Source organism: Microdochium trichocladiopsis (assembly GCF_020744255.1).
Source record: "Microdochium trichocladiopsis strain MPI-CAGE-CH-0230 chromosome Unknown B0I36scaffold_2, whole genome shotgun sequence".
Taxonomy (NCBI): domain Eukaryota; kingdom Fungi; phylum Ascomycota; class Sordariomycetes; order Xylariales; family Microdochiaceae; genus Microdochium; species Microdochium trichocladiopsis.
In genome coordinates this window covers 4562324-4576818 of record NW_025763545.1, presented here as the reverse complement: position 1 = coordinate 4576818, position 14495 = coordinate 4562324, and the positions used below count along the sequence as shown (strand labels likewise).

The 14495-nt window shown below is 55.4% G+C and overlaps 3 protein-coding genes across 3 annotated transcripts; all 3 read left to right on the top strand.

Moving 5' to 3' along the window:
* The first annotated feature begins 2305 nt into the window (after positions 1-2305).
* On the top strand, positions 2306-3563 carry B0I36DRAFT_316330 (uncharacterized protein). Its single transcript, XM_046153014.1, has one exon. The coding sequence runs from the start codon at positions 2495-2497 to the stop codon at positions 3188-3190; it is 696 nt and encodes a 231-aa protein (XP_046017581.1). The 5' UTR covers positions 2306-2494; the 3' UTR covers positions 3191-3563.
* A 692-nt stretch (positions 3564-4255) lies between these two features.
* Positions 4256-5515, top strand: B0I36DRAFT_316326 (uncharacterized protein). The gene is made up of 2 exons (XM_046153013.1): positions 4256-5010; positions 5070-5515. The coding sequence occupies exons 1-2, from the start codon at positions 4310-4312 to the stop codon at positions 5272-5274; spliced, it is 906 nt and encodes a 301-aa protein (XP_046017580.1). The 5' UTR covers positions 4256-4309; the 3' UTR covers positions 5275-5515.
* A 6177-nt stretch (positions 5516-11692) lies between these two features.
* Positions 11693-12783, top strand: B0I36DRAFT_316321 (uncharacterized protein). The gene has a single exon (XM_046153012.1). The coding sequence runs from the start codon at positions 11837-11839 to the stop codon at positions 12629-12631; it is 795 nt and encodes a 264-aa protein (XP_046017579.1). The 5' UTR covers positions 11693-11836; the 3' UTR covers positions 12632-12783.
* Positions 12784-14495: the final 1712 nt, after the last annotated feature.

Sequence of the window (14495 nt, the reverse complement as noted above, 5' to 3'; positions counted from 1 at the left end):
AGATGATGAAATCATATTTTCTACTCACAGAGAGAAACCATGGCTATGCAACAACAAACACAGAGTGTGGGAGCGTGGCTGACGCCGAAGGTGGCATGGCGCGTGACCAACAGACGGACGAGGCGACGGCGAGCCAAGGGGTCGTCGTCAACGAAGTTCGTTGACCAAAGTGGATACGACAGGGAATAATTTGGCCTTTGGACGAATCAGAACGCCCATCTAGCGAGCATTTGGTGCGAGCTCTGTATGATTCACTTGTAAGATGGGCGTTGACCGTTGACAGAGTGGGTCCTTCGGACCTACCTGTTTGACCTATGAGGATGTGGCCTGCTGGCCACAATCCGTTACCTAAAAGGGACAAAGTGGGCCACTTTGGACCAACCTTGAAAGTACAAAGGGAGGGCGGGAGCCCTCCTCGAAGAATGAACTGGCAGGACATTTCTTCTCTTCTTTTTTCCTCGGAGAGAAACAGAGCAGCGCGGGGACACGGAGTGCACAACAGCGGGAGGGTTGTCTTTTTCTTTCTTTCTTCCTGGGGAGACGGAGTAGCGGCGGAGAGGGAGCGAGCTGATTCGCCTGGGGCGGTATACTGACTGCGATGGGAGAGAGCTGGTTGTTCGCGGGCAGCGAGGCGTCTTCCGTAGAACGGGACGGTTACTTCTTGTGCGTGAGCAAGTCGGTGGTGGCTGACTTGGTACGTCTAGGCGACTTGAGTCGCCAGACAAAGGATGACAGTGCGCAGCAGGAGTTGATGACGATGCTGGACAAGGCCAGCTTGTGGCTGGCATCGAAGCAGTTGGCGTTGGTGCACCTGGAGCGGTTGCTGTCGGGAGACCTTCGTCGTTGGGGGGCTCGACGAGGTGTGCTGCTGGATGGGCGGGAGCGCCCGCTGGTGGAGAAGCAGAGGAGGAGGACGCATGGGAATGGCGTCGTGACGATGATGGCATGCATTGCCTACTGGCGTATGACGGGTCTGGAAGAATCCTCTCGGCGCTGGGCGTCTTGGGTAGCGCAGGAGGGGGCGACTCTTCGCGTGATGGTAGGTTGCGGCGAGTGTTCGGCGCCTTTGCTCGCTCCTGGGAAGGACGATCTTCTGGCAGGGCCATCTGGTGCGTTTCGCTTCTTTGATGACCACTGTACTCGGGAGCAGTGGTTGCAGGCTAGTCTGTATTTCCTTGTACTGACGCTGTCCGAGATCGGGCAGTGGCTGGGATGTCCGGAGGTGGAGAAGAAGGCGGCCTTCGTCCTGGCTCTGGTGGAGGACCGTCTTGGGACGTCATCGAGTGCTAGGTAGGTGATGCACCTTGTCTTCCTGTGGTGCGGGGACTGCTGCACCTTGACCTTTCGTTCTCTCGCCCTGAGGGGCATGATACGTGGGACCTTCTACGCGGGGAAGCGTAGAGACGAGCGTGTGCGCGGTCTTGTCGAGACTCTCTGGCAGAGGATCCAACAATGTCCTGGTGGGTCACGTAGAGTGTGCACCATGTGGTGATGCGACATGACCAGTAGCAGAGCTAGAGAAATGAACCGGGTTGCTGTGAAAACAACCAAATGAAATGAGATGAACAGCAGGATGCGATGATGAGCAGAGTAGTGCGTGTAACAATCAGAGGAATGGAGTGATTGATTGAGATGAAATGAAATGAAGTAAAGTGGGTGAAACCACCAAGAAGAATCGTGAGATTAGAGAAACACTGTGTGTGGCTGACTTCACATAAGCTGTGCGAGATGCATGTCCTAAAACATGCTTTTATTACTTAATCCGCATGCTGTCAGAAAAGATGGCTAGAGTTCCGGATCGGCGGGGTACGGGGCGGCAGCCCTGTGCAGCTCGAGCGTAGCGACGCTGCTTAATACACGGAAGTGAAATGATGAAATCATATTGTCTACTACTAGAGAGACATAATGGCTATGCAACAACAACGCTGGAAGCTGGGAGCGTGGCTGACGCCGAAGGTGGCATGGCGCGTGACCAACAGACGGACGAGGCGACGGCGAGCCAAGGGGTCGTCGTCAACGAAGTTCGTTGACCAAAGTGGATACGACAGGGAATATTTCGCGATTTGAGCGAATCAGAACGCCCATCTAGCGAGCATTTGGTGCGAGCTCTGTATGATTCACTTGTAAGATGGGCGTTGACCGTTGACGAGAGTGGAGCCTGCTCCACGAGAGTTTGACCTATGAGAACGGGGCCTGGTGGCCCAGTTCGACTACTGTTTTGGGATGAAAGTGGGCCACTTTCTCCCGACTTTCGAAGATACATAGGGAGGGCTGTGCCCTCCTGGAGAATGGCAAAGGATTTCCACTTCTCTCCTCCTTTTCCTCGGAGAGGAGCAGCAGCGCGACAAGACGGGACGGACGACAGCACGGAGGCTGTCTTACCTTGGATGTCCTTGGGAGATTTTCTTCTTATGTTCTTGTGGCCAAGAACCAAGCCTACTGATGCACTGCGTGCAGCTACACGGACCGGGGAGGGACGAGAGATACTACGAAGATGTGCAGTGCAGAGCCGGAGGAGTCTAGTATGCCGGAGGAGGAGAGGACATGGAAGGTTGGCCTCTTATTTGCCCTTGGGGAGGGCGCACGTGGGAGACTTGCGCTGATGGCAGAGGATGCTGTGCTTCGGAGAGAGGCAGTGGATGAACTTGTTCGTCATTGCTTGTTTATCCCACCTCCCCCGTTGGAGGGGGAAGATCAGGCGGAGGACCTGGTAGGCGCTATGGGTAGCGGCTTTGGTGCAGCTTTGCTCTCGTGGGGTGAGAAGTACGGAGTTGAGATACACGATGGGGATCCGGCGTGCATGGAAGAGGAGCGGTGCGACGGTCACTTTTCGCGGCAGGAGGTGTTTGCACTGGGTATAACACTGCATGGAATGGCGACGCGCTGGAGGTACACGGCTTCCTGGATGGATGAGATGATGTCGCGCTGCCTTCGGATGAAGAGGTGTGAGGCGTGTTGGGCTTCCCTGGGACGGGTAGGTTCACGTAATGTGCTTGCTCCCGAGGTTGCACACATGGTGCGTGTGCACGCTTCCGATCGAGAGAGAGGTATGGTTCGCTGGGCGTCTATGTTGCTGGTCTTGTGCGCTGCTGCGCGTGTCCTGGGGGACGAGAGATTGTATCAGATGGCGGATCGGGCATTCCGCGGGTACTTCCCCTCGGAGGGAGCTCCTCAGTGGGGTTGCTGGTGACCATACGTGGGCGTCGTCCCGGTGGGACTTGAAAACTGGTAGCAGAGCTGGCTTTCTGTGTTCTACACACTGGAGTTTGCTCCTGGGCTTTCCTCTTCACCGTGCCCGTGGCGTGAGGAGGGCTTTTGTTGCAGGTGGCAGCAGAGTTTGGACAACAGGGCTTGTAGTCCGGTGTCCTCGTGTAGGAGCCATGTGGCGATAGAGCAGTTGATGCAGTGATGATAGCTAGACTTATCAGCAGAAGATCAGGGTGATTACTAGATGAACAGAGTGAAGTGTGGAACAACCAGCAATGGAATGCAATGAAATGAAATGTAGAGTCGTGTGTTAGAGTAGAACAAAACACCAGAAAGTATCACGAGATGTGCTAAACACTACTTTGGAGTAGCTTCAAAAACCACCAAGATGCATGTCGCTAAAGACTGCTGACATTACTTAATCCGCATGCTGTCGGAAAAGAGAGCTAAGATTCCGGAACCGCGGGGTACGGGGCGGCAGCCCTGTGCAGCTCGAGCGTAGCGACGCTGCTTAATACACGGAAGTGAAATGATGAAATCATATTGTCTACTACTAGAGAGACATAATGGCTATGCAACAACAACGCTGGAAGCTGGGAGCGTGGCTGACGCCGAAGGTGGCATGGCGCGTGACCAACAGACGGACGAGGCGACGGCGAGCCAAGGGGTCGTCGTCAACGAAGTTCGTTGACCAAAGTGGATACGACAGGGAATAATTTGGCCTTTGGACGAATCAGAACGCCCATCTAGCGAGCATTTGGTGCGAGCTCTGTATGATTCACTTGTAAGATGGGCGTTGACCGTTGACGCGGGTGGGTCCTGACCCTACCGCTTACCTAATAGACTGGGAGCCGAAGGGCGAACAGTCGTACTATTGAAGGGGACGGTGGCTGTGGCCACTGGAACCCGGACTTGGCTAGCGCGAAACGCGGAGAGTGGGTCGGAGACCATGTGCCGGGGGCTGATTGGCCCGAGGGGGAGGCGATGGGCGGGGCCTGGAGGGTATAAGGGTAGGGGCTGCCCTTTTGTTGGAGGAAACAAAGGTTGTCTTTGTTCCTCTCTCTTTCTTCGATCTTGTGTGCGCTGCGGAGCTGGCGATACGATGGGTGACGGGGAGTCATCTGCCAGTGGTGCTGAGGTCGCCCGGAGGCGCGATTTGTTCTGGATGTTCGGCGTGACGGAGCCGAGACGGTTTCTCGACATGCTGCGGAAGCAGAACGCGGTGGTAACCGGGACGGCCCTTCTTGGGGCTGTCGGTATGTCATGGAAGACGAAGTGGCAGTTGGCCACGGGTGCGTTCTCGTTGGACGTGCTATGCCCGCCTGGGGCGGCGCAGTCGGAGGTGATGCAGTATCTGCTGCGTTGTGGCTATGCTGTGAGCGGGGGATCCTGTCGACACACGCTGGGAGAGTGGACGGGACTCCCGGAGGGGTCTGTCGCGTGTTTGACGCGCGGAGAGCATGGGCTCTTGTCGGTGGTCCACGTTGTGCGGCTGAAGATGCGGGTGCAGGAGGTGATTACCAGCCGGGTGTATGGTACCATGGTGGGTACGTATTTGACCGGGCGAGGAGTGGTCTTCTCGCTTTTCCCCCATATCACGTTTGCGCAGCGAGGCTACTGGGTGGCCGATGACATGCGTCCGGACAGTAAGCAGTCAATGCGTGTGAAGTATTCCGGGTGGTCGGAGATTGACGAGGGGGGACCCGAGGTTTGTTCTGTTCGCCATCCGGGTGATCGGCAGAGTTTGCTTTTGCATCTGGGCGAAAAGGGTCTCAGTGTGAGGCAGGAGCCGCAAGAGTACAGGTAGGCACGGATGTGCAGTGGTCGTCGTATCGTGCTAACTATTGTTTCCTGAGGATCAGGTGTCCGCTCGGCAAGGAAGTGCCCGTGGGTTTTTCCCGAAGCGCTTTGGACTACGGAAAGACTTTTCCTAGTATGAGGGCTGCTGCGAACGTGGGTGCGAAGCAGTATGACTCTTCGACGTGGGCAGAGGAGAACAGGACGAGGATCCGTGTGCCCAAGCGGGGCAAAGGCAAGAAGGCTATGAGTAGGCAGTCAGAGTTATAGTACATGCATGTGGAGGAATGGAGATCGTGTATGGGGAGCATGTGTCCAGTATAATAAGAAACGGAGTGATGGAATAACCAGTGGAACAATCAGAAGAATGGAGTGATTGCATGAAATGAAATGTAATGTGTGCAGTGAAACAAACACCAGAAAAGATCGTGAGATGTGTGCAGAAGCGTAGTGGTGCAGCTTCATTCAATCCAAGATGCGTGCCTTCAAGCATGCTTTCGGTCTGGTACCGATAAATTCCTTAAAAAGAGGTACTTCTTTTCCGGAACCGCGGGGTACGGGGCGGCAGCCCTGTGCCACACGAGCGTAGCGACGTGGCGAATAACCACGGAAGTGAGATGATGAAATCATATTTTCTACTCACAGAGAGAAACCATGGATATGCAACAACAAACACAGAGTGTGGGAGCGTGGCTGACGCCGAAGGTGGCATGGCGCGTGACCAACAGACGGACGAGGCGACGGCGAGCCAAGGGGTCGTCGTCAACGAAGTTCGTTGACCAAAGTGGATACGACAGGGAATATTTCGCGATTTGAGCGAATCAGAACGCCCATCTAGCGAGCATTTGGTGCGAGCTCTGTATGATTCACTTGTAAGATGGGCGTTGACCGTTGACGCGGGTGGGTCCCTGGACCCTACCGCTCCACCTATCAGAAACGGGGCTGGTGGCCCAGTTTCGTTACTCTTTTGGGCATGCAACTGGGTCAGTTGCTGCCTACTTGGCAAACTACAAAGGGAGGGTGTGCACCCTCCCCAGGGAGAGGCAGCGGAGCTCATTCTTCCCTCCTTTTTTATTTTTCGGGCGGAAAAACAGCAAGCAGAGCGACACTACGGAGTGCGACAACAAGAGGATCGTTGTCCTTTCATTTTCCTTTTCTTGTCCTTCGGCAGAAGGGGAGACGGAGTACGTGTGCATCCTCGAAGAGGTGTCTGCAATGATGCAGGGCAGCAGAGAGGAGGAGCGTGTTCGGTCCTCTTCGTCTTCCTCGTCCTGGGAGGAAGGACTGTTAGATGGGACGGAGGAGCCTGAGACCGGCGTGGGGCCGCTGGAAGAGATGAGGACAGCATCGGAGGAGGATGTCTCTGTTGTGAGTGATGTCGCATGGGATGCGGAGGTGAGAGCTAGGCGACAGTGCGTCGCTTACGAGTTGCGGCGCTTGGGTGAGGATACCCAGGAAGATGACCCGGTGGGGGACATGCAGAGGCTGCTGGACGTTAGTGACAGGTATACGAAGGCTGGATACTATTACTCCTGTGTGGAGGAGTGGCTGGCGGAGACAGGGCTCATGGAGAAGGAGGATGTCCGATCTTTTCTTAGTGCGTTGGACGGTACACGTGGCTGTGTAGCCGGCCTGTTCGACTGCGGCGAGAGACAGAGCAGGAGGGAGGAGTTCCTCACGATTCTTATGACTTGGCAGGCGGCTTTTGAGCCGTGCAGTGGTGGGACCAATGTTGGCCACCTGATACACACCCTGACGTCGAGGTTGGGTTGTCAAGAGATGCAGGACCTGGAGGAGCAGCCCGGGCGGGTGCGTCGTTTGCAGTATGTGCTGCGCACAGGACGGCCTAGCCGTGAGGATGTAGAATGTCCCAAGCTTGGGTTCAAGCTGGTCGTGGTAGATGAGGAGGATCTCGTCGGCTATTGGATACGGCAGTGCACGGATATGAGGGCTGCGGAGTGTGTCTTCGCGGACAGGATTGTCCAGCCTTTTCCTCTGGTGGCGCGAGCATTGTGGCTGAATTTGCGCCGAGGTGATGAGGTTGTCCCCGCCTTGGTACGCGAGTGCACGCGGGACGTGTTACGGCAGGGGAGATGCGTGTGTCTCTTTGAGGAGGAGCCGTCGTTTGCGACCCTGGAGCGTGCGATACAGGATGAGATGATTGTCGATGATGTAGAACAGTTTGTGGGTTCTCCTACAAGCCGTCGTAGACGTGGTAGCATGAGTGAGATGAAATGAACAGATAGTGCAGTGCAATGATGTGTGGAACAATCAAATGGTGTTGGAGCGAAACACCAAGAAGAATCGTGAGATTAGAGAAACACTGTGTGTGGCTGACTTCACATAAGCTGTGCGAGATGCATGTCCTAAAACATGCTTTTATTACTTAATCCGCATGCTGTCAGAAAAGATGGCTAGAGTTCCGGATCGGCGGGGTACGGGGCGGCAGCCCTGTGCCACACGAGCGTAGCGACGTGGCGAATAACTACGAGAGTGAATGATGAAATCATATTTTCTACTCACAGAGAGAAACCATGGCTATGCAACAACAAACACAGAGTGTGGGAGCGTGGCTGACGCCGAAGGTGGCATGGCGCGTGACCAACAGACGGACGAGGCGACGGCGAGCCAAGGGGTCGTCGTCAACGAAGTTCGTTGACCAAAGTGGATACGACAGGGAATATTTCGCGATTTGAGCGAATCAGAACGCCCATCTAGCGAGCATTTGGTGCGAGCTCTGTATGATTCACTTGTAAGATGGGCGTTGACCGTTGACAGAGTGGGTCCTTCGGACCTACCTGTTTGACCTATGAGAGATGGGCCTGCTGGCCCATATCGACTACCCTTTTGGGACAGGAACTGGGTCAGTTCTGGCCCCACTTGGATTTACATAAGGAGGGCGCAGCCCTCCGTTGCTGGAGAATGGGAGGGACGATCTTTCTCTTTCTTTTCATTTCCGGCGGAAACATAGGGGAACGACGACAACGGAGTGCAAACAGAGAACGGAGGCTGTTTTTTCTTTCTTTCTCGAGGATGCGCGGAGAGAAGGTCGCGCTGGGGCGCTCCCTCTTTTGGATACCATGGCGTGAGCCAAGCGACCGCTGGTTGCGGGCGGGTAGTACCGGGACGGGAGCTGAGGAAGTGAGGGCACTGAACGACCGGATCGGTAGGATGGTATGTGATGCATACCAGATGGAAGGCTGGGGAACCTGGGACAGGGCTGCGGAGGACGCGGAAGGAGCGCTGCGCGGGTGGTGCCGGGAGCACCAAATTCACATGGAGACGGAGGACATATGGAGCCAGGAAATGGCGGGGGCAGAAGTGCTGTCGAGGAAGGAGGTCTTCCACTGGGCGGTGCTCTGTTGCTATGAGAAGGATGAGACGCTGAGGAGCCTATGTCCGACTCGGGTGGAGTCGGCTTTCGAGAGCCTGGAGAGAAGGCTTGCGGTGCAGTGCAGGTTCTGTGTTGCCGGGGGCGAGTGGCGGCGGTGTCGCTGTCCCGTGGCGGTGCAGTTCAGGCGAGTAGGGAGCAGAGGCGACCTTGGGCTGTTCCAGCTGGTGTATGCGCTGTGCGCGCTTTTGATCCTGGGGGATCGGTACGGAGTTGAGTGCGAGGAGGCTTTGTGTCGCCTCGAGAGCCGTCTGTCGGACGGCGTGGGTGCAGAGGACGGTTGAGTATGCCTTGAGCTACCCGTTGTTGTGGTGGAGGCAGGGGATCTTCTGCCTCTCTCCTTCCTGTGGACCGCGGTGCATGGTACGCGACACGAGTACCGAGGGTTGCCTTATCGATCTTCTGACAGGAGATGCGGTGACGTAGTCTGGGGTGTGGAGGACCGCACTCGATCATATGACCAGGGATGGTTTTTTACAAACGTCGGTGCTGTGCACCACTTGAGTCTTGCTTGGAGGCACCAGTGCTTGCGTGGGCTTTCCCCAGGCTTCTCACTCCCATTCCCACTGGATTCAGTCTAGTGGCTGGCGCGACTCCACGATGGAATTCGTGTGCAGAACAATACAACTAGTGAATAACGTGAACGGTGGACCAAACAGGAAATGGAATGAACCAGTGATATGAACCAAACGAAATGTGATGAGCAATGCGTGAGATAACCAGCAATGAAATGAAATGAAATGAAAGGAACGGAGTGATGGATTGACTAAAAGGTGGAGCAAACCTCCAAGAATGATCGTGAGATGGTGAAACACTAGTGAAGTGGAGCTTCAAAAACTACAAGATGCGTGTCCTAAGACATGCTTTTACCCTGCTTGTGCAGATAAATTCCTTAAAAAGAGGTACTTCTTTTCCGGAACCGCGGGGTACGGGGCGGCAGCCCTGTGCCACACGAGCGTAGCGACGTGGCGAATAACCACGGAAGTGAGATGATGAAATCATATTTTCTACTGCAAAGAGAAACCATGGATATGCAACAACAAACACAGAGTGTGGGAGCGTGGCTGACGCCGAAGGTGGCATGGCGCGTGACCAACAGACGGACGAGGCGACGGCGAGCCAAGGGGTCGTCGTCAACGAAGTTCGTTGACCAAAGTGGATACGACAGGGAATATTTCGCGATTTGAGCGAATCAGAACGCCCATCTAGCGAGCATTTGGTGCGAGCTCTGTATGATTCACTTGTAAGATGGGCGTTGACCGTTGACAGAGTGGAGCCTGCCTCCACGACTGGCTGACCTATGAGGATGTGGCCTGCTGGCCACAATCCGTTACCTAATCGGGACAAACTGGGTCAGTTTGGACCAACCTTGAAAGTACAAAGGGAGGGCGGGAGCCCTCCTGGAAAGAGAGCAGAGGATCTCTCTTCTTTCCCACCTACTTTCGGGACGAAAACAGAGGGACGAGATGGCGGAGCGACACGAGAGGGGACGGTCGTGGCTGGATGGGCCGCTGGAGATGCGGGATGAGGTGCGGAGGCACTTGTCGTTGGCGGAGAGCGCCAGGCTGGGCTCGACGTGTTCGCTGCTGCGCGCGGAGCAGTGGCGGGATCCGAGATGGAATGTTCGCACGTACCTGGAGGAGGTGTACGGCATGAGCGATGCCGGGAGGTTTTTGGAACTGCTTGCGGAGGTTCATGGCCGGGTGGTCGGCCTTTCTGTTGTGATGTTCCTGGGGGGACACCGCGCGGCTTGCCCGCCTACTCTTGACGTAGTCTTCACGGAGTGGGACGAGGAAGAGGATAGTGGTGGAACACGTGTGGCTTCGCTGCGGACCTTTTTGCAGCGGAGCGGGTACCGAGATGTGCTGGATGCACAGGTGCGAAGGGCGGGAAGTCCTCGTGCTTGGAGCATGCTCCATGGTTCGAAGTCTACTGTCGTCACGATCTGGGAGGCAGAGCGTGTTTGTGGTTCGAGGCCGGGTGGGGCCTCGAGTCGAGGGTGTCTTTATGACCCATTACGGGCGTTTATTGAGGGAGACAGAGTTGTCTGCTTCTACCCGCGGAGCACGTTGGTGTGGAGGAAGCTGTTCTTGCTGAACGGGTCCTTCACCTTAGGATTGTATCCTGAGAAGATTCTTTGTGCGCGTGGTTGGGAGTACTACGCACCTTCATGCGAGGAGTCTGCAAAGTGGGCTCGTCAGGTCCGATTGGTGATCCCTCTTAGTAAGACGGGGAGCCTGGCGACGTGGCCGGAGGTTAGTGCCTCTGGCTGGAGGGCGGAGCGATATGTGGACTTCTTCTGGAGTAACACGGGTACGGAGTCGCGGCTTGGTCTTGGACTGGCGCGTTTATATGCAGGTTTGTCGTGACATACGGAATGTCTTGGACTTGCACTCGAACCTGAGGACGGGGGGCAGCGTAGATGTCCTCTGCTTTGTGCGTACCAGCGGGAGCTGTTCTTACGTGCGCTTCTTGTGCACTTGGTGGGCCTGACAGCCTTGTTTTACCTTTGTGTCTAGGAACTAGTAGGGTAGGTGACCTGGGTGATGGACTACCTGGAAGGGTCGTGTTGTGGTGAACTCTGTGGCGGAGACGATATTGAGTAGGCCGAATAATCAAACGAAATGTAATGACATGAAACGAAGTGAATGAAAGTAGAGTGTGAAACACCTAAAAACATCGTGAGATGACTAAATGTGAAGAAAGTGGAGCTTCAAATCCTCGAAGATGCGTGCAGCTAGAGCATGCCCTTAGTCTGGTACCGAATGCTGTCAGAAAGAGGTACTTCCTTTCCGGAACCGCGGGGTACGGGGCGGCAGCCCTGTGCCACACGAGCGTAGCGACGTGGCGAATAACTACGAGAGTAAAATGATGAAATCATATTTTCTACTCACAGAGAGAAACCATGGCTATGCAACAACAAACACAGAGTGTGGGAGCGTGGCTGACGCCGAAGGTGGCATGGCGCGTGACCAACAGACGGACGAGGCGACGGCGAGCCAAGGGGTCGTCGTCAACGAAGTTCGTTGACCAAAGTGGATACGACAGGGAATAATTTGGCCTTTGGACGAATCAGAACGCCCATCTAGCGAGCATTTGGTGCGAGCTCTGTATGATTCACTTGTAAGATGGGCGTTGACCGTTGACAGAGTGGAGCCTCGCTCCATCTCTTGCTACCCTATCAGAGATGGGCCTGCTGGCCCATATCTGTTACCTAAAAGGGACGAAAGTGGGCCACTTTCTCCCACATGGCAAACTACAAAGGAGGGCGGGAGCCCTCCCTGGAAGAATGCAGAGGATTTCATTTCTTCCCTCCTTTTTATTTTTCGGCGAAAAGAATAGCGGGGCGGGAACACGGGGTGCAGCAACAGAGGGACGGTTGCTTCTTTTTCTTTCTTCTTCTTTCCTTTTGCACGGAGTGCAGCAATCGTGCTTCACTTGATGAGCACGACGACGACACGAAGGGGCGATCACTTGTTCTTCATCGGAGAGATGATGGGTGAGGGCGGGACGTCGAGGATGGTTGACTTGCGGATGGCGCAGGATCTTAGATCCAAGCCGAGACGGGGGCAGCGGAGCGTGCCAAAAGATATGGATGCACGGTGGTTTCCAGGCATAGGGGACTGGACCAGCTTTACTGTGGAGGAGCTGAGACAGGTGGAGACCCTGGTTGATCGTCTGATCAAGCTGGATTTTGATGATCCAGGCAAGCTGCAGTGCACGGCGGTGGTGCGGCACGACGGGACGGTGTGTGATGATTTCCCTCGGAAGGGAGAGGAGGAGCTCAGGTATTGTCGCCTGTGGAGACGAGATGAGGAAGCCCGGTGGGCATTTCACCAGTTGGGTGCACTGGTTATGAGAACACTTTCGCGCGAGACGGTTGGAGCACAAAGTGGTGACTGTCAGTATCACTCTTGGACTGTGATGCGCCTCAGGACCCCCGGGGACTGGGACAAATCAGCCGACGTGGAGCTGTTTGTAGATGAGCGCAATGGGCACAGCGTGTCGCTTGCCTTTGTCGAGAGTACCACTCATGAGGAAGATGGGGACCATGGTCGGCTCGTGGTCGTGGCCGCCTTCACGATGTCAGGTGGCACGCAGGGTGCTACCTTTCAACCGGTTGATGTGAAGGAGCAGTGGGCTACCTTTTACAGGTACTTCGGGAAGAATGACCGTGGCGTGGAGGAGGAGCTACGACGTTTCGGTTCGCGTTCCTGGGGAACCAAGACAGCATAGCGCAGACAGGCTGGATGATGCGCGCGTGGGATGCACGAGACACGAGGTGAGGATGACCACAGGACACTGGTGGAACTGGAGGATGCAGGACTTAGACGGGGTGCACCCGTACGTAGCAGATCAGGATGAGGATAACAGAGTACCTTTCTTATGCGATCAGCATGCGAGCAGTAGCCTGCGACAGTAGGATGAATGAAACAGAGTGCACTAGTGAAACAATGTCGTGAGCGGAGTAATCAGTAGAACTAAGTAATTGAACAGAGTGAATGATTAAAATGAGTGTGCAGTGAAACAAAACACCAGAAAAGATCGTGAGATTTTTAAATACTACTAGTGTGGGGCTTCATTTGCCCCAACAAGATGCATGTCCTGAAGCATGCTTTTAGTCTGGTACCACCTCGCATGTTAAAAAGAGGTACTTCCTTTCCGGAACCGCGGGGTACGGGGCGGCAGCCCTGTGCCACTAGCTGCGCAGCAGCCGTGGCGAATAACTCGAAGAGACATGAAGAATGAATGCTGTTACTACTAGTAGAACATATGGCTATAACAACAACAACGCTGGAAGCTGGGAGCGTGGCTGACGCCGAAGGTGGCATGGCGCGTGACCAACAGACGGACGAGGCGACGGCGAGCCAAGGGGTCGTCGTCAACGAAGTTCGTTGACCAAAGTGGATACGACAGGGAATAATTTGGCCTTTGGACGAATCAGAACGCCCATCTAGCGAGCATTTGGTGCGAGCTCTGTATGATTCACTTGTAAGATGGGCGTTGACCGTTGACAGAGTGGGTCCTTCGGACCTACCTGTTTGACCTATGAGAGATGGGCCTGCTGGCCCATATCGACTACCCTTTTGGGACAGGAACTGGGTCAGTTCTGGCCCCACTTGGATTTACATAAGGAGGGCGCAGCCCTCCGTTGCTGGAGAATGGGAGGGACGATCTTTCTCTTTCTTTTCATTTCCGGCGGAAACATAGGGGAACGACGACAACGGAGTGCAAACAGAGAACGGAGGCTGTTTTTTCTTTCTTTCTCGAGGATGCGCGGAGAGAAGGTCGCGCTGGGGCGCTCCCTCTTTTGGATACCATGGCGTGAGCCAAGCGACCGCTGGTTGCGGGCGGGTAGTACCGGGACGGGAGCTGAGGAAGTGAGGGCACTGAACGACCGGATCGGTAGGATGGTATGTGATGCATACCAGATGGAAGGCTGGGGAACCTGGGACAGGGCTGCGGAGGACGCGGAAGGAGCGCTGCGCGGGTGGTGCCGGGAGCACCAAATTCACATGGAGACGGAGGACATATGGAGCCAGGAAATGGCGGGGGCAGAAGTGCTGTCGAGGAAGGAGGTCTTCCACTGGGCGGTGCTCTGTTGCTATGAGAAGGATGAGACGCTGAGGAGCCTATGTCCGACTCGGGTGGAGTCGGCTTTCGAGAGCCTGGAGAGAAGGCTTGCGGTGCAGTGCAGGTTCTGTGTTGCCGGGGGCGAGTGGCGGCGGTGTCGCTGTCCCGTGGCGGTGCAGTTCAGGCGAGTAGGGAGCAGAGGCGACCTTGGGCTGTTCCAGCTGGTGTATGCGCTGTGCGCGCTTTTGATCCTGGGGGATCGGTACGGAGTTGAGTGCGAGGAGGCTTTGTGTCGCCTCGAGAGCCGTCTGTCGGACGGCGTGGGTGCAGAGGACGGTTGAGTATGCCTTGAGCTACCCGTTGTTGTGGTGGAGGCAGGGGATCTTCTGCCTCTCTCCTTCCTGTGGACCGCGGTGCATGGTACGCGACACGAGTACCGAGGGTTGCCTTATCGATCTTCTGACAGGAGATGCGGTGACGTAGTCTGGGGTGTGGAGGACCGCACTCGATCATATGACCAGGGATG